We start from the raw sequence: 23,830 nt of genomic DNA on the forward strand, positions 1-23,830 counted from the left end.
AGACACAAAAGGCCATATATTGTATGATCTTGTTTATGGGATATATGCAGAGTAACAAATCCATAGAGACAAAGTAGATTTATGGTTCCCAGGAGTAGGGGGAAGGGAGATAAGGGGAGTGATTCCTTATGGGTACAGAGTTTTTTTGGGGGGTGATCAAAATGTTCTGGAATTAGAAATGGTGATGTTTGTACAACTTTATGAATATACTAAGGAACACTAAATTGTATCTTTTAAAAGGGTGAATTTTATAATATGTAGATTATATTGCAACAAAAATTTTAATATGTCATACAGAGAGAACTGACAAAAAGTACAAATAACACTTTATCAGTTTGAAGGCTCTTTTTTATTTTAAAGAAAGATTCGTGAAAATAAATTTTTAAAGATTACTGTAGTTTTCAAATTTAAGGAATTTAAGATCTTACATGGCTCATTTGTAACTTGCAGTATTGACCATTGCCCCTTTAACTTATACATAAATTCTGTTAATCAGCATTTTTAAAGCTCAATCGATGTTTTTGATATGTTTGCTAGTTATAAATTAAATAACTATTAGTTATTCAGTTTTTAGTTTTATATGCTACTCTCTTCCCTCATCATATGATATCTTAAAAATCTAGTTCAGTGTTTCTGGTATATGATCCAAATAGTATTAATATTATTAATGTGTGTTGAAATAAACACACTAATATACCTTAGCACATGCTGTACACACTAAAAGTATTAATATTATTAGTGTGTATATTTCTATAACATGGAAACATACTATAATATAGAAACAATATAGAAACACTGAACTATAATATAGAAATATACACACTAATAATATAGAAACATACACACTAATAATATTATTTTATTTTTTTGCTTCTTCATTTTTTGTTGATAATCAACTCATCCTTAGTTACCTCCACCATCATCACAAATCTTTTAATATTACTAAGCCCTTACCTTCCTTGGTTATAAATTAAACACAACTTTTGTCTCTAGAGATGCAGATATAGTCTGTGAAGCTGCTTTGATGGCAGTGATTGTGAAATTCTTCTGATTGGTTCAGGTTTGGGTAAATTTCTTTCAATTTTTTCCTCTAGTTCCTACTACCGATTTATAGTTAGCTTAGGACTTGGACACCAGAATCTAAGTTCCATGAGAAATGGACTGAGTCTATCTTGTTCACAGCTAGATCTTGAACACCCAAGAATATAATACCTGATGCAAAGTAATTGGTACTCAGTAGATATTTGTTGAATGAAAAATGTCCAAATCAATGAAACCACAGTCTGATGCCCATATATTCCTGTATATAAAATTGTATATTATACTTAATATACAGAAGTATATATTAAACCTAAATGTTCTAATACTATTTTTACATCTACAACATAAAAAAGAATAATGTAGGCTCAAATGTCACATAAATCTAGGTTTAGATTGTGGCCTCATCGTTTACTTAAAGTGTGTTCTCGGGCATATTAGTAGGCATTCTAAGTTTCAGTTCCCTCTTCTGTTGATTATGTAATAATTACTACATGGAATTGCTATGGGAGATTAATATAAATAAAGCTCATAGTACAGTGGCTGCCTAACTTTTTAGCTGTCATTATTCTAACAGTTATTACTATCCTATTCTCAACTGTTTTTAAATAGTATCTTGCTGTTTTTTTAACTTTATGTCCATTTTAATGTTCACTCTTATGAGCCACAGTCTGGAATCCACCACCTTGGTTCTCTCAGAACTATTGATTTCCTTTGTTCTTGTTGGAACAATTTTCTGCTTTAGAAAATCTGCATCAGTCCTCTTCTTTACAGATTTTCTCTCTTTATTGTAAAGATCTTTAATCCATTGTATTTGTTACAAATTAATGACTAATGGACTGTCTCTGAGTGAATAATTCAGCAGCTTCACTAAGGCTCTCTCAAATAACCACCAATATAAGTGAATTCAAGTAACACCACAATGGTAACTTCTGCTCTGCTGCAGATGATATATCTTTACCTTTCATTGTTTTTTCATTCATAATATCGAAAGAAGTTTAGTTCTACAGATTTTATTTAGTTCAAGATTGGACCTAGTGTTTTTGTAGTTAGAGTATCATGTTTGTAATTCGCTTAATAGTTTAAACTAATTACTTTAATTTATAATATTACTCTTCTAAATAAATAATAATGCCCCAACCTGGGCTGGAAGACATAATTTTTTGACATTTGAATACTGTTTATCTATTTTGTTTGTATTTGCAGGGAATATTTTATCTTTAAAAATCAAGTATTTTGTTTATTTTTTTAGCATACCTCCAGATAATCTCTCCATTCAAGAGTTTCAAAGAAATGAAAATATTGATGTTGAGGTAAGGAAGCTATTTAAAATGTTTTCCTGTGACCATTTTTGAAACCAAATAGTAAAAGTGTTTGAACTATACAGTTGCTGAAAGAATAAAGTAATAGGTTAAGATTAAAACTGAAAGCATTAAAACTCTTACAGGTTAAATGTTGATGTTTAAAGGACTGACATTTTAAAAGTGACTTCCTTAGATTTGTTATAGTCTTGTGCTTTGTGCATGTTGTCCCAATACTTATTAATACTTCATTTAATACATGTAAAAAGAGTTGATTCAGTGAAATAAATCCATCAGTCAGGGGGCATGTATTTGAGAGCTTACTCTGCAGTTTGACATACCAGATGTTTCTGGTTCAAATTAATCAGTTGCTTGAATTTTTCAATTTTTAATCATCTGTATATATACAGCCTATGGAATTCTTAAAGCAAATAGTGTTTTTTAAAGAATGTATTTTGAGGCCAGGAGCAGTGGCTCAAGCCTGTAATCCAAGCACTTTGGGAAGCTGAGATGGGCAGATCCCAAGGTCAGGAGATCGAGACCATCCTGGCTAATTCGGTGAAACCCCGTCTCTACTAAAAATACAAAAAATTAGCCGGGCGTGGTGGCGGGCACATGTAGTCCCAGCTACTCAGGAGGCTGAGGCAGGAGAATGGCGTGAACCCGGGAGGTGGAGCTTGCAGTGAGCCGAGATCACGCCACTGCACTCCAGCCTGGGCGACAGAGTGAGACTCTGTCTCAAAAAAAAAAAGAATATATTTTGAGGCTGGGAATGGTGACTCATACTTGTAATCCTAGTGCTTTGAGAGGCTGAGGCAGGAGGATTGCTTGAGACCAGGAGTTTGAGACCAGCCTATGCAACATAGCAAGACACCATCTCTACAAAAAAAAAAAATTTAAGTTAATTGGGCATGGTGGTTCACACCTATAGTCCTAGTTACTCGGGAGACTGAGGTGAGAGGATCACTTGAGCTCAGGAGTTGGAGGCTTCAGTGAGCTACGACTGTACCACTGTGCTTCAGCCTGGGCAACAGAGCAAGACCCTGTCTCTAAAAAAATAAAAGTAAAAAAATAAGAAATATATTTTAAGGATTGTAAATGGAATTTAAATAAGCAGTTCTTGTGGTTGTGGATTTTTTTGTTGATGGTTAGGGTTTGGGAGGTTTTTTTTCTTTAAGTGGGATAGAGGAACCGTAATATACATTTGGCCGGGTGCGCTGGCCCATGCCTGTAATCTCAGCACTTTGGGAGGCAGAGGTAGGCAGATCACGAGGTCAAGAGATCAAGACCATCCTGGCTAACATGGTGAAACCTCATCTCTACTTAAAAAAAAAAAAAATTAGCCGGGTGTGGTGGTGGGCCCCTGTAGTCCCAGCTACTCAGGAGGCTGAGACAGGAGAATGGCGTGAACTGGGAGGTGGAGCTTGCAGTAAGCCGAGATCACGCCACTGCACTCCAGCCTGGGCAACAGAGCAAGACTCCATCTCAAAAATAAATAAATAAATAAATAAAATATACATTTAAAATGCATAGGCATTATATGGAAACAAAATATTGCCTTTTGTGCCATTACTGTATTAAAGCTCTCGTGGACTTTAAAGGGCAAAATAATGTACTACATGTTAGAAATAAACTATTTGACAAAAATGAATATAACTTTAATTTCTCTTACAGCTGGTAGTTTTTGGTTATAAAAAGTGATTTAAATGTTATTCTTAATCCTATTTTGAATATTTTAATTCTAACATGGGTAAATTTTCATATGCTGACTATTTTTCTCTAGAGCCCTATTTGCAGTTATCATGCTGAAGATCAACATTTGTCCAAATAGTAAACTATTTTCTATTAAAAAGTTATTAAAAGTTATGGTACTATTTTCTATTAAAGTTACTAAGACAGATGAGAGAAACAGATTAGTAGTCATCCTGTATGCTAACATTAAAATGCTTGTGTACTTCTTTAAAGGAGAGTTCTTTAACTGATTTTCATTTAAAGTAAAATTTAAATTTTACTCTAGAAATTATTTTAGTCAGTCTCTTTCAAGGAAAACAATACATTTGCATTTGCCCCTTTTGTTTTAGGTAGTTCAGCTTATCAGCAATGAGATACTACCTTATGCCAATTTTATTCCTAAGGAATTTGTTGGTCAAATAATGACAATGCTTAACAAGGGCTCAATACATTCTCAGTCATCTTCATTTACAGGTATGTTATTTTAATTTTTTTTAAGTATTAAAAAGTATTGAAGTACTTTTGAAGAAACTGACAGTAGAAATGTTCAATCCTATGATTTTGGTAATGTAAACTGAAGAATGGTAAGGTGATTTTTAGGATTTTAATAGAGAACTAAGCTTTATGAGGAGAAATGTTATGACATGACTATTCTGTGGAATAGAATGTTTTTATTCCATGTTTCTATTCTGTGGAATCTGATATATGATCAGAAACACTGAACTAAATCTTTTAAATATCATAATTGCAAACTGTGAAGAATTAAATTGCAGAGCACTTTGTGGAATCCATGGATGTCACTGCAGGCTGACACAAGTTACCAGTTTTGTGAAGTCATAGATTGGAAAGGAATATAAAAATATGAATGTATATTCTGCCACTTAGCAGTCAATTAACTTTTGAGTCTCAGTTTTGTAACCTTTAAAATGGAGATATTAATACCATCTTCTCAGGACTATAAATTACAGAGTTCGTTTAAAAAAATAAGATGCCTCAACATTTTTTAAGGGAATTAACATTTACTCAGTGCCAACTATGTACAAGATACTGTGCTAGAATGTTATCTCATTTCTCAGAACATTTCTGTGAGGATAGGTACGACCATATTATAGGAAAGAAAATTGATTTAGAAAGGTTGAAAAAATAAATTGCTCACAATCTTAGGACTAGAGGCCAAATTCATGCTTAAAAAAGAACTACATGCTTCTTTTCATGATGTAATGCTGCCTTAATTGGGAACCGATATATAAATTACTGTTTGTTATTAATTCTCTTTTTCTAAACCTGAGCTCAAGTCTTAAATTGTGGCATCAGCCAGGTGCAGTGATTCATGCCCATAATCCCAGCATTCTGGGATCGCTAGGTGGGATCCCAAGGTGGGAGGATCGCCTGAGGCCACGAGTTTAAGACCAGCCTGGGCAGCATCGTGAGACTGCCTCCATCTCTACAAAAAGTTTTAAAATTAGCTGGGCATGGTGACACATGCCTGTAGTCCTAGCTACTCAGGTGGCTGAGGTGGGATGGCTTGAGCCCAGGAGGCTGAGAGGACAGAGTTATGATTGAACCACTGCATTTTAGAGTGCACTCTGGGCAACAGACCAAGACTCTTGTCTCATATATATGTATATATGATTTTAAAACTACACTTTGGGAGGCCAAGATGGGCAGATCACTTAAGGTCAGGAGTTCAAGACCAGCCTGACCAACATGGTGAAACCCTGCCTCCACTAAAAATAAAAAAATTAGCCGGGTGTGACGGCATGTGTCTGTTATCCCAGCTACACAGGAAGCTGAGGCAGGAAAATTGCTTGAATCCGGGAAGCAGAGGTTGCTGTGAGCCGGGATCACACTACTGTGCTCCAGCCTGGGAGATAGAGCAAGACTGTCTCAAAACGAAAAAAGAAAAAAAAAACAAAACTGTAAATTTGTGCCATGTAGATCGTTAATCCTCAGAATTTACTAGAGCCTTAACTAGCTTCTCCTATTTTGTGCTGCGCATTTTAAAGAGCATTTATGTGTACAGTTTGACCACTAGATGTCTCTCATAGTGCTTACTTCACATACTAGGTTTTTTTTTTAGCCCAGTTTTAAAAACTGGCCTGGTAAAGTACGGGTTTAGCAAAGATGAGAATCTCACGGGGAAAATTTTAAAGCCCATTTATCTTAACGTAGCAAACTTTTTATTATTAAGAGTATGCGAAAATATTTAATTTTTAATAAAATACACATTAAGAACAATATTCACAATTAGGCATAAATGTTCAAAGTTAAATAAGGGCTGTTGAGTTACCAAGTATACTTTTCCTGGCAGTTTTCTGATTATATATCTTGCTATTTATAGTATTAAATTTACCAAGACAAGAAAGGTGCATGGACATTCTTTCAGTGACTTTGCCATATGACGCATGTCTTCTCAGCATTAACTTGGAGTTTTCTAACACCTGGGAAAGCTTCACGTGTGAGTCCTTCACCACCACAACAATGCTCCTGCTCATTCCTCTCATCAGACAAGGGCAATTTTGCAAGAGTTTCAGTGGGAAATCATTAGGCATCCACTTTACAGTTGTAATTTGGCTCCTTTTGGTTTATTTTTGTTTCGGATCTTAACATACCATGGAAGGACAGCCTTTTTCTTCAGTTAATAGTGTAAAAAAAATAGCATTGACATGGTTAAATTCCCAGGACCTCAGTTTTTTACAGATAAACTAAATGGCTGGTATCCTCGCTTACAAAAGTGTCTTGAACTTGATTGAGCTTATGTTGAGAAATAAAGTTTGTAGTTTTCATTTAAAAAAAAAAAACTTGGAGTTTTCCTTAAACATATACATACAAAACGGTTCCTTGCTAAACAAGGCCAACCTGTAAACACAGAGGTTCCAGTGATGATTGGCCTTTTGCTTTTAAGTATGATCTGATAGTCAGAGCTCACAGACATTTGAGGAAATTCTCTAACACAAAAGAGAAAGACCAAAACGAATGAAGAGGGAGTAAAAGACATTGGGAGGAAACAGATAAAATGCACAGTCACTGAAAGCATAAAACTACAGTTAGGATGATCAAAGAGATAAAAGACTACAGCAATGAAACAATTTTAAAATGCTACATAAAAGGAGCAGTAGAAAAAGAAAGAAGGCTGGGCACGGTGGCTCCCAGCATTTAGGAGGCCGAGGCAGGAGGCTTACAGGAGTTTGAGACCAGCCTAAGCAACATGGCAAAACCCCATCTCTGCAAAGAATACAAATATTAGCTGGGCGAGATAGTACATGACTGTAGTCCCAGCTACTTAGGAGGCTGAGGTGGGAGGATCACCTGAGCCCAGGAGAACAAGGCTGCAATGAGCTGTGATTGCGCCACTGCACTCCAGCCTGGGTGACAGACTAGAGACTCTGTCTTTTTCAAAAACAAAAAAACAAGAAAGAACTCATAGAAACTAAAGATGTGATGACAAGTTTAGTGAAAGGTTGAAAGGAGAAGTAAAATGAATCCAAGGAGTCTAACATCTGACAAAGAGAGAACAAAGAAAATCTAAGAGAAGGAATTATCAAGGAAATAAACTGAAGAACTGAAGAAAAAAACTTCCGGATTAAAAATAGTGCCAAAAACAGTGAAAGAAAAAAGACCCACAGTCAGGCATGTCATTATGAAATATCAGAATACCTGGGATAAAGATAAGACCCTAAAAGATTTCAGAAAGAAAAAAAAAAGTTCAGTACAAAAGACATTGGAGGCCAGGCACAGTGGCTTATGCCTGTAATCCCAGCACTTTCGGAGGGCAAGACGGGTGATCACTTGAAGTCAAGAGTTCAAGACTATCCTGGCCAACACAGTGAAACCCTGTCTCTACTTAAAAAAAAATACAAAAATTAGCCAGGTGTGTGCCTGTAGTCCCAGCTACTCGGGAGTCTGAGGTGGGAGGATCTCTTGAACCTGGGAGGCGGAGGTTGCAGTAAGCTGAGGTCATGCCACTGCACTCCAGCCAGGGCAACAGAGTGAAGACCCTGTCTCAAAAAAAAAAGAAAAAAAAACACACACACACACACACAAAAACAGACATTGGAATTCTCAGAGGCAGTATTGGATGCTAAAAGACATTGAAGCAGTTGTAAATGGAAAGGACTTTTAACATGGAAGCTCCATGTTAAAAACTCATACTGTTGGCCAAGTATGAGTGTAAAACAGTAATTCTCCAATTTCAGCATGCATCATAATCAACCAGAGGATAAACAATTGCTGAACTGTACCCCTGAATTTCTGATTCAGTAAGACTGGGTGACATGTGAATTTACATTTCTAACAAGTTTTCTGGTAATGCTGATGCTGCAGGGTACCTTTTTGAGTACCATAATATGTGACATTTTCAGAGGTACATGCTCTCAAAAGTTTTACTTCTCATTCATTCTTTCTTAGAAAGCTACTTCAAAATATGCTCTGTAAAAACAAAGTGGTAAACCAAGGAAAATCAGGCATGAGGCTGGGCGCTGTGGCTCACGCCTGTAATCCTAGCACTTTGGGAGGCCAAGTGGGTGGATCACGAGGTCAGGAGATCAAGACCATCCTGGCTAACACAGTGAAACACCGACTCTACCAAAAATACAAAAATAGCTGGGTGTGGTGGCACGTGCCTGTAGTCCCAGCTATTCAGGAGGCTGAGGCAGGAGAATTACTTGAACCCAGGAAGCGGAGGTTGTGGTGAGCCAAGATTGCACCACTGCACTCCTGCCTGGGCAACAAGAGAAGACTCCGTCTCAAAAAAAAAAAAAAAAAAAAAAAGGGGAAAAAGAAGGCATGAGATCTTGGAAGTGGGATCTAACTCAAGAGATAATGGAAACAATTTCCAGGGTGATGGCAAAGACTAGTTTCAGGATATGGCAGAACAGCGTGTCTAGAGAGCAACTGCCAGACTGGAGCAGAGGTCACATTCCAGGAAAGAAGTTGTTGGGAGAGGGAAAAAGAGAGAAAAAGAGATTAATGCAAGTTTGACCACATGAAAAACTATTGTGAAGTATATTTTATAGTGCTGTTTTATAGTATAGAAAGACCAAGTCAAGAAATATGTTGAATAGAAGTGATGAGGATCTTGCCTTGTTTTTGATCTTGTGAGGGAGAATTTGTTTCTCTCTCTCTCTCTCTATACACACACATACACACACAACACAATTTCACTATATGTATGTTATTAGCTATAGTTTGTTCTAGATGCCTTTCACCAGATTGAGGAATTTCCCTCTATTCCTAGTTTGCTATGCATTGTTATCATTAAAGCTCATTGATTTAACTTTTATTAACCATCAAAATTTGTTAATTTTACAGAAGCAGAGATTGATATTCGTTTGAGAGAGGAATTTTCTAAAATGTGTTTTGAAACATTGCTTCAGTTTTCCTTCAGTAATAAAGTCACAACACCTCAAGAAGGCTACATCTCACGAATGGCACTCTCAGTGCTTTTAAAGAGGTCCCAAGATGTACTACATCGCTATATAGAGGATGAAAGATTAAGTGGTAAATGCCCTCTTCCAAGGTATATATTTCATTTTATTAAAGAAATAAATGTATTGTTGTACTAATTGTTGATAACAAGGAAAATTCTGAAAAGCAAGTATTTTTGTAAGTGATCTGAACTAAGCTGAAGTTGTTTATAATCTTATCCTATATGGTGTAAATATTCACAGGTTTTCCTGTAGACATATTAACATGTTTTGTTATGGGGTACTTTTTTAGACCCATCATGGAGGTTATGTAACATATGATACATAGGTACCAAATTACCTTTTTGAATTAAAAAAATAAATAAACTGAATTCCAAAATATATCTTCTTCCAGAGATTTCCAGATAAGGACTTGTGGATCTGTATGAACACATGATATTATTTCTCTATAGTGAAAATCATAAATCATATTTTAGGAATATCCTAGTTTGTTTTACAGTCATTTGCAGGTTTCTCTCTGTGTCAGCTAGCCTGATCTTAGGTCTTCTTTTCATCCAATCTGCTTAATTAAGCCCATGGACCTAAACTGGTTTATTTCTCATCTATTCAACCTGTGTCAGTGGAAGGGGCACTAGGCTTTCCTGGTCAGCCAAGGCTAATCAGAGTTGGAGTACAGACCAGAATTCAACAAAGGATGCAGTCATACATTTGAGTTAGGTTGCACATCTACTTTTAATGTGGAAATTAGAGTTTAAGACATAGCAAATGAAGCCAACAGAAAATAACATGGGAAAACATAGTTATCAAAGTCAGGAAAGACAAAAATCATTGTTGCCATCTCATAAGGTAGGACTAGAGAGGCAAATCACCAGCATTAAATCTTTGTGCACATTTTAATTTACTTATAATAAATTTCTGAAGTTGGAATTGACCTGTCAAAAGACACAGACATTTTATAGCTTTTGATATGCATTAACCAAATTTCTCAACAGAGATTTATACCAATTTACATTCTCCCAATGTCCCTTTCCTTAATTTTTAGCATTTTAAAATTATTTGCCAGTTTATCATTTATCTTTTTCTAATTTGGTGAATGAAAAATAGTCATATGGTAGTTTGCTTTCATTTTTTTTTTTTTTTTTTTTTTTTTTTTTTTTTTTTTTGAGACGGAGTCTGGCTCTGTCACCCGGGCTGGAGTGCAGTGGCGCGATCTTGGCTCACTGCAAGCTCCGCCTCCCGGGTTTACACCATTCTCCTGCCTCAGCCTCCCGAGTAGCTGGGACTACAGGCGCCCGCCGCCTCGCCTGGCTAGTTTTTTGTATTTTTTAGTAGAGACGGGGTTTCACCGTGTTAGCCAGGGTGGTCTCGATCTCCTGACCTCGTGATCCGCCCGTCTCGGCCTCCCAAAGTGCTGGGATTACAGGCTTGAGCCACCGCGCCCGGCCTGCTTTCATTTTTTAATTACCAATGCATATTAGCTATTTGTATTTCTTCTTTTAGAATCCAGTGTATTTTGAATTTCTAGAACATAAATTATAACTTCTCATACTCAAATTTATACACAAAAACACTCCAAAGACAGATGTTAGTAATTTGGTTATGGGCATGATTGAAAATTGATTTCTGAAGTATACTTGGAAATGCGGTAATAAGGTTGTTTTGAGTGGAATGTTGTTAGAATATATTTATATATTATAAAATATTATTTGATTTCAGAAGAAAACTTTCACTTTATTTTTTAATGTTCTAAGTCTTTACTTTTTAACAACTACCTTTAAATTGAGCCTTATTTATAATTGTCCTATGAAGTTATATTGTATTATTCTGTGTTTGTTGCAGTATCATTAAATTGTTTTCTAAAAAGCTACATTGCAACACAATAAAATACTTCAATGCTTACAATAGGAAGTCTTGAAATAGCACCCTGACATGGTATTAGAAAAGTCTTATCTGTACAATAACACAGATGCACACCAGGAATGGGGAGGGATGAGGGCGGGCCATAGACCAGAAGAGCTTTGTTTCTGTGAGGAGAAAGAAGGGAATCAAGCTACTCTTGTTGACCCTTTACTCCAAGTTCATTCTTCATTGCTAATGACTCCAAATAGTGCTACCTTAGGATTGATTTCCAGCATGTTTCTTGTTTGTAGTATTAGAAAGTTAAATAAGTACCATTGTAATTTTGAATATACTTTCATCAGCATGGTAAAATATATGCCATGTGGTAATAGTAGTCTTGTTTCCATTTAAACTTTGGCAAAGCTCTTTTAGTACTAATTAGTTTAAAAAAAAAAAAAACAAACTTGTAGAGAGGTTTTAAAAGCATATATTATAAAATGTTTTAAGGGCAGGGCACAGTGGCTCATGCCTGTAATCCCAGCACTTTAGGAAGCCGAGGCAGGAGGATCACTTTGCAGGGCGATCACTTGAGCCTAGGAGTTCGAGACCAGCATGGGCAGCATAGCAAGACTTTGTTTCTACTTAAAAAAAAAAAAAATTAGCCAGACAACGTGGCATGCACCTGTAGTCCCAGCTACTCAGGAGGCTAAGTGGGAGGATCACTTGAGCCCAAGTAAAGGCTGCAGTGAGCTGTGATCTCACCATTGCACTCCAGCCTAAGTGACAGAGCAAGACCCTGTCTCAAAAAATCACTAAATAAAAATAAAACATTTTAATTTTAAGTAATGTGAAATATCTTACAAATAAATTTAATTTTTCATGAGTAGATTGCCCCACCCCTTTCTTAATTGATAAGTTATGGCAAGAATAACTACAAATTTGATTTGCACACTGAAATACATATAAATAAAATTATTTTTACTTTTATATGCATTTAAAACTAACATTAACCTTGCATTGTATTGTGTTCAGTATTTTTCAAAAGTTCATCTATTTGCACAAACTTAGTTTAAAAAACAAACACACCTGGTAACTTTAAAATCTTAATGGAAATGATTTCCTATCTCTTTTTTAGGCAACAAGTAACAGAAATTATATTTGTTTTAAAAGCAGTCAGTACTCTTATTGATTCACTTAAGAAAACTCAGCCTGAGAATGGTAAGTGCTTAGAAACTCAGTTATTTTAAATTCATAGCATTTATGTTCTATTTGTGATGGACTTTTGTATTACTATTAATTTAACTGAATTATAGGAACATAACAGTCATTAGACTTCTTTTCTCCAGTTCTTATGACAACAAAACATCAAGTCCATTAGGATGTCAATTAAGTAAAATTAATTTGTAATGTTTTCATTTTTTATGAGGCAGTCTACCTGACTTTTTTTTTTTTTTTTTTTTTTTTTACTAAATTGTTCTGAAGTCAGGGTATTGCAAGAACAATCCATATTTCATATATTTTTTAATGTAGATCATTGACTTATTTGGGGAGAGATGGAAAAGGGCTTTATCTTCTGTTTGTACTGATTTACTTTATAGATACAAACTGTACAAATAATTTTGAATCATTTTTATCATTCTTTCTCATTTATTTGCCCTTTCTGTTATTCATTCCTATTCAGTCCATTCTTTACATGATAGCCAGAAATGATTTTTCTATAGTAGGGCTTTGATCATTTATTTCCTCATCCTCTCAAAGCAAAAAAGTATTTTTCATTTACTGTTTCCTACCAAGTTGCAAAGAATACTGCACTCTGACTCCATTCTAGTCACACTTCATTTTCCACAATAGATTTCATTTCCCCTACTCTCCACTAAACTAAAATTCTCAATCTTCCCAAATTTTTCCAACCTTTTGTTTATTTCATTATCCAGCTTGTATCGACCTGTTTGGAATACCACCCTACTTTTAAACCTTGTTTTTAATCTCTTAAAGGTAAATAATTCATCTTTTCATTGAATGCAAAGCTTTTTTATGCGTACTTGTCTTGAAGCACTCTATTTGTATTACAATTATGCATGTACATGACTCATCTCCCTTTACATTGTTAAGATTTTTTGAGAGGATTTTCAGACCATGTTTTGTTCTATTTTGAATCCTCTACAACATTGCTTTTCAAAGTATGGTTTGTTGGACCAGCCATTGATTGGCTTCAACAGTTTGGTTACTGGTCTGGGACAAAATAGTGAGCTGGCATCAGAATATAAATCAGATGTGTCACTAAACACACTGCTTGGTTCAGCTGACTTTTTTTTATACAAGAAGACATTGTAAAGAAGAAAGCAGCGTGTTGGTTTACATTCTGGGAAAAGCTTCTTATTTTGTAGCAGATTGGCACTTTAAGGAGCATTACTTTCAATACCCAAGAAAAAAGGAGATTCCTAGTAAATTAATGAATGAGTTGTAGGATATTTATTCCCGTCAACTATTATATAAGTGGAGTAAATATGTATTTTTCTTTTCTTAAAATTCACCCATTGGTACTTTGGCCTAGAAAGGGTATTATACTAAATCTTAAGAGGCAGTACACTTGTATTTATTCAACCCAAAGGGAGGGATGGAATTTCTAAGAAAAAGCCTGGGGCAATGTCCTGAATTTATCCTATTAGAGTTCAGATTTGGGTTTTCCTAAAATAGTGTTCTGGGCTGGTGCAGTGGCTCACATGTGCAATCCCAACACTTTGGGAGCCTGAGGTGGGAGGATTGCTTGAGTCTAGCAGTCTGAGACCATCCTGGACGATGTAGTCAGACCCCATCTTTTTTTTTTTTTTTTTTTTAAAGAAGAACCAGAACGTGTATAAAGGGAGAAAAAGAAGCAAAAACTCAGTAAAAAGGTTATATGTATAAGACATTGTAGTAATAGATGATTTAACTAAATGAATATTAAAAATTGTTTAATAGAGTTTGAATTATGTCTCTGGGTCTATGAAGTAAAAATTTGAATGTAAGCATATAAGATGATATAACATTTTAGGACGCTGTGGTAAGCTTTATTAAGAAAAAGAATGACTTCCCTATTTGTTTTGGGGCTTTTTTGTGAGAAAAGATGCATTTGTTAGACTTATTTTTGTTTGGGGAGTTTTTTGTTTTTTTGTCTTTTTTCAGACAGGCTCTCGCTCTGTCACCCAGGCTGGGGTGCAATGGTGTGATCGACGCTTACTGCGGCCTTGACCTCCTGGGCTCAAGCAATCCTCCTATCTTAGCCTCCCAAGTAGCTGGGACTGCAGACACGTGCCACCACATTCTGCTAATTGTTTTGTATTTTCAGTAGAGATAGGGTCTTGCCATGTTGGCCAGGCTGGTCTCATACTCCTAAGCTCAAGCAGTCTGCCCACCTTCACCTCCCAAACTGCTGGGATTGCAGGCATGAACCACTGCCCCCCAGCCGAGATTTTGTTTTCATCATTTTGCTTGATCTTTATTTAAAATTTTAAATAGGTAGTATACATACACATGGTCCAAAAATCCAAAACTGTAAAATGATATACAGGGAAAAGTTTTAATATGATCTTTTCCTTATTCTTTATCTGCCCAGTTCTTACTTTACCACAGACAACCATTTGTATTAGTTTGTGGATCCCTGCAGAAGTTTATTTTCTAAATACAAAGCACATATTCTAATACTCCCCCATCCCTGTTTTGTACACAAATGAATATTTGTACACAATGAGTTTTGTACACAAATGAATATTTAGAGTCTTGCTCTGTTGCCCAGGCTGGCATGCAGTGGTGCAATCTCAGCTCACTGAAACCTCTGCCTGCCAGGTTTAAACGATTCTCCAGCCTCAGCCTCCTGAGTAGCTGGGACCACCACGTCTGGCTAATTTTTGTATTTTTAGTAGAGATGGGGTTTCACCATGTTGGCCAGGCCTGACCTCAGGTGATCCGCCTGCCTTGGCCTCCCAAAGTGCTAGGATTACAGGCGTGAGACACCACGCCAGCCTAAAACATATTTTAATTTAAGAAATTTGACTTGCTTCCTTTGAGTTTAAGATGTCATCTTAACGTACTTTTGTGTTTTACCGTAATAAACCAAGGGTTAATTTGGTCAATTGACTCTCCATCTGGGACAACCTAGACAGGTTTCATTCTATCTAATCTTTTGTTAAATGATTAGTGTAAAGTTTCACAGGAGACAACTGAAGCAGACTTTTTAAAACTTCTTAGACAGTGGCTTTTAGACTTTTGTATTCTGTTAAGCAGCAAAATTCTTTTTACAAATGAAATGTGATGTGAATTCCCAACATATTAAAACAGAGAAAAGCAGAACAACTCCAGCCTGACTCCTCACCCTCAGCAATACCCATCAGCCCCGTTCCCCGTTTCTTATCACACCCACCCTGAGGAAGCCCCTGTTTGGGAAAAGAGGTTAAATTAACAGTATAGCATTTTTCCAAGATATGTACTAAGGCATGAACATTGATGATGTGTGTTGTCAGTAGATATTGGATGAAAAAAACTCCATAATTGAATTTGGGAACACTGGGTTAAAGTTAAATTTGTTCTTTTACTACAAGCCCTTAATAAATTGATATGAAGACTTTGTCTCCAAAAGGTGAGAGATACGAAACATCTGCCAAACTACTTTATCAGGAGCTTTTTCCTAAGAAGTAAATTGAGGAACACTAGTTTGAGAAACTCATTTCTTTATTTTACAGTGGGAGAAGTAAGATAAAGAGAAATTAAATGACTTGACCAGGGACACCCATCATTGCCTTATTTCAGAAAGAATTTTAGGCAATTGACATCCAGTAAATTGTAGTGAGAAACAGAATCAAAGCTCTCTACACGTAGTATTTATTTTTCTTTAATACTATAATGCCTTTTAGATTTGAGACTTGTTTCACAAAATTTTAAAAATATCTAAGTCTAAAAAAAATCTTGCATATTGGATGCCCAACATTATGCACAATACTTATAGGAAAATATAACTAATTGGGATGTAACACTTTTGCCCATTCAGTAGCAATAGCATTCAGCTGTACTATTTGTTCATGATAGTGGTGAAGAAGGCAGACATGGTTCCTCCCCACTCAAGTCTACATCTAATGATATACATTAAAGATTAGCAAACAGTACAAGACAACAATGAATCAGTTTGTGACCATTTGTAATTAAAAGTAACATCAAAGATATTACTAGGAAAATCATTAAACATATTTTGTATTTCAAAAGCTTTCTACTTTTAGCAGACAACTGAAAGTTTCTAATTCTTGAAACGTACACTACATCCTCTGGCAATTATATTAAAAATGCCAAAGTTTGGATTATTCTGAATTGCTTTGTTAGCTTTCAGAGCCTTTGCAAATTGAAATACCATTTAAAATGTACTTTATCAAATTTATTATTACTGATGACTGCACACTGAACATATATTTTTTCCTATACCTTATTAAATATAGCAGGAAATCTTTGAAAAATTAAAAAGATAAAAAGATACAAGCTTGTAGAATCTTCGTATTTCAGAATTTTTTCTTTACATTCAGTTTAAAGGATTGTGTTCCTGTTAATTGAATAATGTCTGCTATTTAATTCTACCCTTTTGAGGTTTTATACTTTTGCATTACAGTTGATGGAAATACCTGGGCACAAGTAATCGCCTTATACCCAACTTTAGTAGAATGCATCACCTGCTCTTCTTCTGAAGTCTGTTCTGCACTTAAAGAGGCACTAGTTCCCTTTAAGGATTTCATGCAACCACCAGCATCCAGAGTTCAAAATGGAGAATCTTGACCGGCTACAATATATTTGAAAGAAGGAAGATATTCTAAAAAATGTTTGCTCCTAAGTGAGTCTTCTGTGAGAAGGACATTTCTTACTGCAAATAATTCTTGGCAGCTGTCGTTGGCCTCCTTTAAATTGTACTTACCTAAGTTCAGTAATTCATATTACAAGCTTGCACATCAACAAAGGCTCCTGAATGAACAGCAGTGTAAGGCTTTAATAAATTAAACTGATGGGAGGGATAATTAACACTACAATATACATGCTATCATATCTCCAATTGGTGATTTAAAGTGAGCTTATGTACAGTTTGTGGTGTATGTGGTTAATGATGTACTTTTTAAAAAGAAAGAAGAGATATTTCAATTCAGTCAGATTTATTAGGCTGGTGTTTTTGCACCCTTTTTCAAGTACAAAATTGTACTAGAATTTTATGCAAGATGGTACTGTAACATTCCATATTATCTATAACCAGCCTTTGTTAACAAAGGGAACTTACTTGTGTGTATAATAAATGGTACAGTTCTGTATAAAATAGTTGCATTTATTTAAATTTTAAAAGTATTGATAATGTTAAATGCTTAAAGCTCTATTTATTATTAATACAAAATTGTTTGCTTACATTTTTACTTATAATTTGCCTTCTTATGTGGCGGATAAGCTCACCATATGATCATGCAGTTAGCTTCATGCTTATTTTAAATGTATTATTAGTGACCATTAAACATCTGACCAGTAAGGTCATGTGAACACAGCAGCAAATAGTTTATGATTTGCTGATTTTGCAACTTTGAAATATAGGTTCTTAATACATAGATACATATTGTAGCACTATGACTTCATCATACCTCATTTCTTTAAATAGCTATCCAAGCTTTCACTGAAGTCTGTCTGTTTTTTATATTTGCTGTCTGGATTTTAAAGACTTTTCATATTTTATATTTCTACTGATTTTGTTTCTCCTAACAACATTTGTCACTGTCTTTGAATTATGACCCAGGCAAGATGATTTCAGATTTTCTAAAATTTTGCCTGTGAGGTTTTGTTCATATCAGCGCTTCATTTTGTAATGTCTTCTCAAGAAAAATACCTATGTTAACTCACAAGTATAAAATATGTGTGTATTATAAAACAATGAAAAGTGTATTTTTGGAGATAGTCAAACATTTAGAAGTGCAGTGAACTTGCTGTCATGGAGTAAAATGCTAATTATGTTTCACTTTCCTATCCTAGTGAAAAAAAAAAGTGCTCTTGAGTACAATACCTTAATTATTTCTTAAAATACTGACTTTGACCTAGCTCACTGTATTTTTTATTTAATGGATTATGGATTATAATATTTTTCTTCTGAGTTAAATTTTCATAATTTATGTGAAGACACAAAGATGTTTAAAACAATGATTATTCATAAGAAATCATAATGGTCTTGGTATTATTTTAGTGTATTGGAAGGTCTTTGATCTTAATAGAATTTATAAATTTCAGCTCCTCCAGAATAATCATAAAACTGCAAAAAGATATTAGAATTGAGTCATGATTGAGATACAGTTTTGAGGCTATTATACTTGTATAATTATTTAATTTGTACTATTATCTATAATGTGGTAAGGTCTTTATTTGAGGGGATATTTTTTATTTACATGAGTTACTGAATTTCTATTTTATTATTTCACCTAAAATTAAGGTAAAATATGGCATTTCATAAGTTCTGCTTTCAGCATTTTCCTTAAAGTTGTAAAAAATAATCCTTCAAGCTATGTACTTATTTTCTATATTTGGGTATGTTAAATTGAGGATTAGAAAAATCCACATAATCACTGATAAAGCATTGAAACAGAATAACCCAAGGGTAGGGTACCAATTCAGTAACATGTTGAAAATATTGCCATGCATTTATTCAAAGGAAAATGGTCTATACTTGAGAAATAACAGATCAGTTACAATTAAGATAATTAAATAGTTAAATATGAGTGAAGTATATGCAATATACATTTATATGAACCAAAGCTTGCTTTATCAGGACCATGCCCTACAGTTCAAAACACAAACATAGTGAATGTGTTAATATCATATAAGAAGGTAATGCCAGTCTTAGTGTGAAGCAAGCGGGTGGCCCCCTTGGTAGTATAATTTGACAGGCTTTTCCTCCAGAATATTTCCTGTCACCCTCCAAGAGTCACTACAGTAATTCATTCCCTTGAGTCAAGCATTCCTCTAGGTTGCATTTTCTAAAATATTCTGATTGCTAGTATGGAACACATCGTCCTTGCCTTGTTAATATGAATTGAGTTCTTCAGTGACCAGAAGAACTGGGGTGTGTAAAATTATTAGATGCCAGGAGATTCAAAAAGGAGGCTCTCAAAGATAAGATCATTTTGTGGCACAATTGAGTCTATAACCAGCCCTTTAAACAGTAGTAAAAATGTCCTTTGTGATACTTACTAGAAATACTATGAGTTTTGTTTTGTTTTTTTTTCCTTTTGAGACAGAGTCTCGCTTTGTCACCCAGGCTGGAGTCCAGTGGCACGATCTTGGCTCACTGCAACCTCTGCCTCCCGGGTTCAAGCGATCTCCTGCTTCAAATTCCCAAGTAACTGGGATTACAGACATGCCACCATGCCCGGCTAATTTTTTTATATTTTTAGTAGAGATGGGGTTTCGCCATTTTGGCCATGCTAGTCTCGACCTCGGACCTCAGGTGATCTGCCCGCCTTGGCCTCCCAAAGTGCTGATGTTACAGGCATGAGCCACTGCGCCTGGCCAATACCATGAGTTTTAAGCCTCACATCATCACTTGTTGTCACTGCCAGTGCCTGTCTTATTCATATTGCTGGACAGCAGGCATATGCCACCAATTGTATGATTAATAAAGTCTTTTTCTGGCCATTTTGTCCATTATAAAGGAAATAAACTAATTGTAACTTGCATAGATTACTTCTTAGTTTCCTATGATGCTACCACTGCCAAGGGAAAAAAAAATACATCATTTTGTAATGTCTTTAGTATTTCTTTTTTTTTTTTTTTTTTTTTTTTTTTTTTTTTTTGAGATGGAGTCTCGCTCTGTCGCCCAGGCTGGAGTGCAGTGGCCGGATCTCAGCTCACTGCAAGCTCCACCTCACGGGTTCACGCCATTCTCCTGCTTTGGCCTCCCGAGTAGCTGGGACTACAGGCGCCCGCCACCTCGCCCGGCTAGTTTTTTGTGTGTTTTTTGGTAGAGACGGGGTTTCACTGCGTTAGTCAGGATGGTCTCGATCTCCTGACCTCGTGATCCGCCCGTCTCGGCCTCCCAAAGTGCTGGGATTACAGGCTTGAGCCACCGCGCCCGGCCAAGCTTTCTTTATAACTAGTGTTAAGGTTTTGTTAATTTTATTGTATACATTTGTAACACTGTTTATTAGGAGCCTTTTAGGTTCCAAAACAAACAAAAGGCATAAAAGTCTGGCTTAGAGAGAACCACTTTTCACTTGCTTTCATTTTTAATTTTATTCACTTAACAGCTAACATCTCTCTTGTTTCTTGTTTTTTCCATATATGGTTATTGATTCAGTTCTTGCTATATTCCTTAAATTTGTATGTATCATCAGAAGAAAGGGATGAACAATTTAGTGTAAATATTCATCTAATTGAATTGTTCAATTCAATTAGATGAATATTTTATTCTGGAGAATAATATTCAGTTAAATTATTTCTACTGCAGGCCAATAACAACTAGATTATTTGTCCTTTCTCAATATAATTTTAAAGAGTATTTTATTGTCACAATTGGGTACCACTAGTCCCAGGTAACCATTGGGCCAAAGGATCAGTTAAGAAACAGTTAAGGATGAATTAGCTTAAGTTATGGAGCACTGTTAGAAAACAACTCAAAAGTATATTCTTTATTAATAAGGTGGTCATTATTACATTAGTTCAATGAAGGGCAGTGTAGTTATTTTATAATGACTAATATTTTCTCCCCAAATACAGAATAATTCAGATGGGCAACCAAGTTTCCAAGAGACTGCTGTAGGTGAAGTCTGTCTAGCCAAGGCAAAACACAGGAGCCCCTAACTGTGCCACCCTTGGAATGGGTTAGTATGCAGGCTCAGAATATTGTGGATTACAGTTTTTCATAGAAAACTACCACAGATGTAGACAAAAATGATCTCTGAAAGCATTGCCAGCAGCTGGGTATGTTCCTTAGATTTCCACTTAGGTTTGGCATTTTGGCAGATAGCTGATCTTGTATAAAGTATCACATTTTACTATGCTTAGTGTTCCTGGGTTGTGTTTATCTACATTATTAGAGGGAGTTTTTCTTTTAAAAAAAGTATCCTTCATGAGAAGAATGGGAGTTCATACCACATAGTATTTTACCAATTTATATAAAGTGGGGAAAGTCTTTTAATACTTCATGATCACTTGAATTAAAGTTTTTGTATCTCTGGAAAGTAGAATAGTGCTTTCATTTGGATGAAAAGTGTTTATAGAGTCAGAAAGAGAGTTAACGTCTTTGTATCTTGGTTTATATACAGACCCATTTCGGAGGGGGTTAAATGTCTTACAAATCCAGTAATTTCGAGTAACAGTGTTGGCTATTTAAAAGAACATGTGGCAAGTTCTATATGAATATTCTTGGTCATCTCGACTAATTCTGAGGCAACGATGAACGGCTCTACCTCTTATTTAACTCTAGGCATGTTGACTTTTCAAAGCGATTTCCTTATTTCTAAACAAAGATGTTGATCAATTAGTTACTAATTCTTTAGAGGAAAAAATGTGTAATTTGAATGTGGAGTTGATTTTATAATGACAGGGTTATTATTCAAGTTGTTTGATAAATTTATTACTATATCATAAGAGAGATCTTTGACTGTTTTTCTTCCTTTTTCTTGGACATCACTTTCTTCCCTCCCCCTTCTCTCTTTTGTGTTTTTTTCCTTGTTAAATTTTATGTTTACGTTACCATCTTTCTTATACTTTCCCCTGATTTTTCTCTTTTAATTCCTCTTTCATTCTCTGCCTCTTCTCTTTCAGCTCTTTCTGTAATTGTGCCTATTCCTTGCTCAGAAAAAGTGGAGCTGTTAGTGGTAGAACCACTGCTCATTGCCTTTCTATTAAATGAGATTCTAGAAATACTTTCCACTTTGGCCACTGTTGCGTTTTTGCAAAGGTGAAGTTCCCCTGCCATTTTGAAATAGCTGAACAAGTTAAAGTAATATGTTCCAAAAACTGGAAGTGCCATGAAAAACTAAAAATAAAAAAAAAAAAAAATTTGTGACTATAACTCCTACTGTCTTTATGAATACACAGGATTCAGCAGCCAAGATGCTCACAAAATGGGATTGCTATAAATATGATGGATTCAGCATCTAAATTTGGAACAATCATATCTTTTTTGTTATGTGGATAGAGAGATTATATATCTTTTCTCAAAGTAAAGTATTTAAAACCTGTTTAAGTGAGCATTTTGGCTGGCATGGTGGCCCACACCTGTAATCCCAGCACTTTGGGAAGCCAAGGTGGGAGGATCACTTGAGGCCAGGAGTTTGAGACTAACCTAGACAACATAGCAAGATCCTATCTCTAGTTCAAAAAATTTTTTTAAATTAGGGTTTTGGTTTGTTTTTTATGATTTTGGGAGGTGGGGGAGATCTTTGTTTTTTGAGGCAGATGTTTTAGATTTATCCCATCTTAAGATTTATTGATTTATAATATTGACACTGCCTACTTACAAGAAGGATTTGAGGCAGCATATATTGCCCATGTATTTCAACTATTTTCATTTTTCTCTTGCAAAGCACTATTTGATGGAAGACCTGGAATCTTATAGTTCTCATATCTGAGTCTTTCTGGCGTGTATTTGGTGTCTGTGTGCTTGTTTCACCCAGAGGTCAATTGAAACCTTCTTAATTATACTGTGGTATTGATTCTATCCCCTCAAGTATGAAAAAATTATTAAATTTTGAGACCATTTTCGGTTGCTGTGAATGTAGTTACACTAAGTTTTATGTTAAAGTAAAATTCAATAAACAGTGCAGCCAGAGAAGAGCTAAACCATGCCATTATTTGGAAAATCATCGCAGTATATTAACAACTGCTTCCTTCTATGAAGTTTTACGAGATGCGAGAAAAATACTCCATACCTTTAATATTGCAATTTTATTTTTATCGAGAAAAATAAAACATTAGGCTTCAGACCCAACTGTGCAAATTTCATTTGCTTTCCATCTCTTACTACTACCTCTGTGTCATAATTTAACACATAACATATAACTCCTGTCTCTTAAGGCAGCTACCATATGGTGTTTATGTCAGACTGGATATATTTATCTAATTTTGTGAAATTCTTTTTTAGTTCCCAACACAATTCTTGAAAGTAATACCACTGTTGTTACTCTTTCTCCTTACAATTTTTATGTTGTTGAGATGTATCAGTTATGTATTATAATCATGAAAATGTATTGGCCTCAAACCCAAATTTTCTTTGTAGTCTAGGATAGATTTTTCATGAAAGCTATATAGTTATAACTGTGATTGTATAGATCCTTTATTTGCTTTACAGTTACCATTAAGCATGATTCCAGGTTTTTAATTATGTTCTAGCAATACTAGTATTTCTTTATAACTTGAAATCATAACCACTTTGATAATTTACCTTTGGATCTGACCAGTGATTCATTTTTTTCTTGAATATACTTTGTGTTTGCTTTCTCATCCCCATTAAGTCTG

The 23,830-nt window shown here is 35.2% G+C and overlaps 1 protein-coding gene across 3 annotated transcripts in view; it reads left to right on the top strand.

Annotated features, from left to right (window-relative positions):
- The window catches only part of MON2 (MON2 homolog, regulator of endosome-to-Golgi trafficking), a 128,094-nt gene extending 110,445 nt beyond the window's left edge, over positions 1–17,649 (top strand). For all 3 annotated transcript variants that reach the window (XM_050748397.1, XM_050748398.1, XM_050748399.1), the window contains 5 exons: positions 2,291–2,351; positions 4,421–4,544; positions 9,381–9,588; positions 12,471–12,553; positions 16,965–17,649. In XM_050748397.1, coding sequence (XP_050604354.1) covers positions 2,291–2,351; positions 4,421–4,544; positions 9,381–9,588; positions 12,471–12,553; positions 16,965–17,128 — 640 coding nt within the window. In that variant the 3' untranslated portion in view covers positions 17,129–17,649. The remainder of the gene's footprint in view (positions 1–2,290; positions 2,352–4,420; positions 4,545–9,380; positions 9,589–12,470; positions 12,554–16,964) is intronic.
- The last annotated feature ends 6,181 nt before the right edge of the window (positions 17,650–23,830 follow it).

The sequence above is a fragment of the Macaca thibetana genome, chromosome 11 (genome assembly GCF_024542745.1).
Source record: "Macaca thibetana thibetana isolate TM-01 chromosome 11, ASM2454274v1, whole genome shotgun sequence".
In the NCBI taxonomy this organism is placed as follows: Eukaryota; Metazoa; Chordata; class Mammalia; order Primates; family Cercopithecidae; genus Macaca; species Macaca thibetana.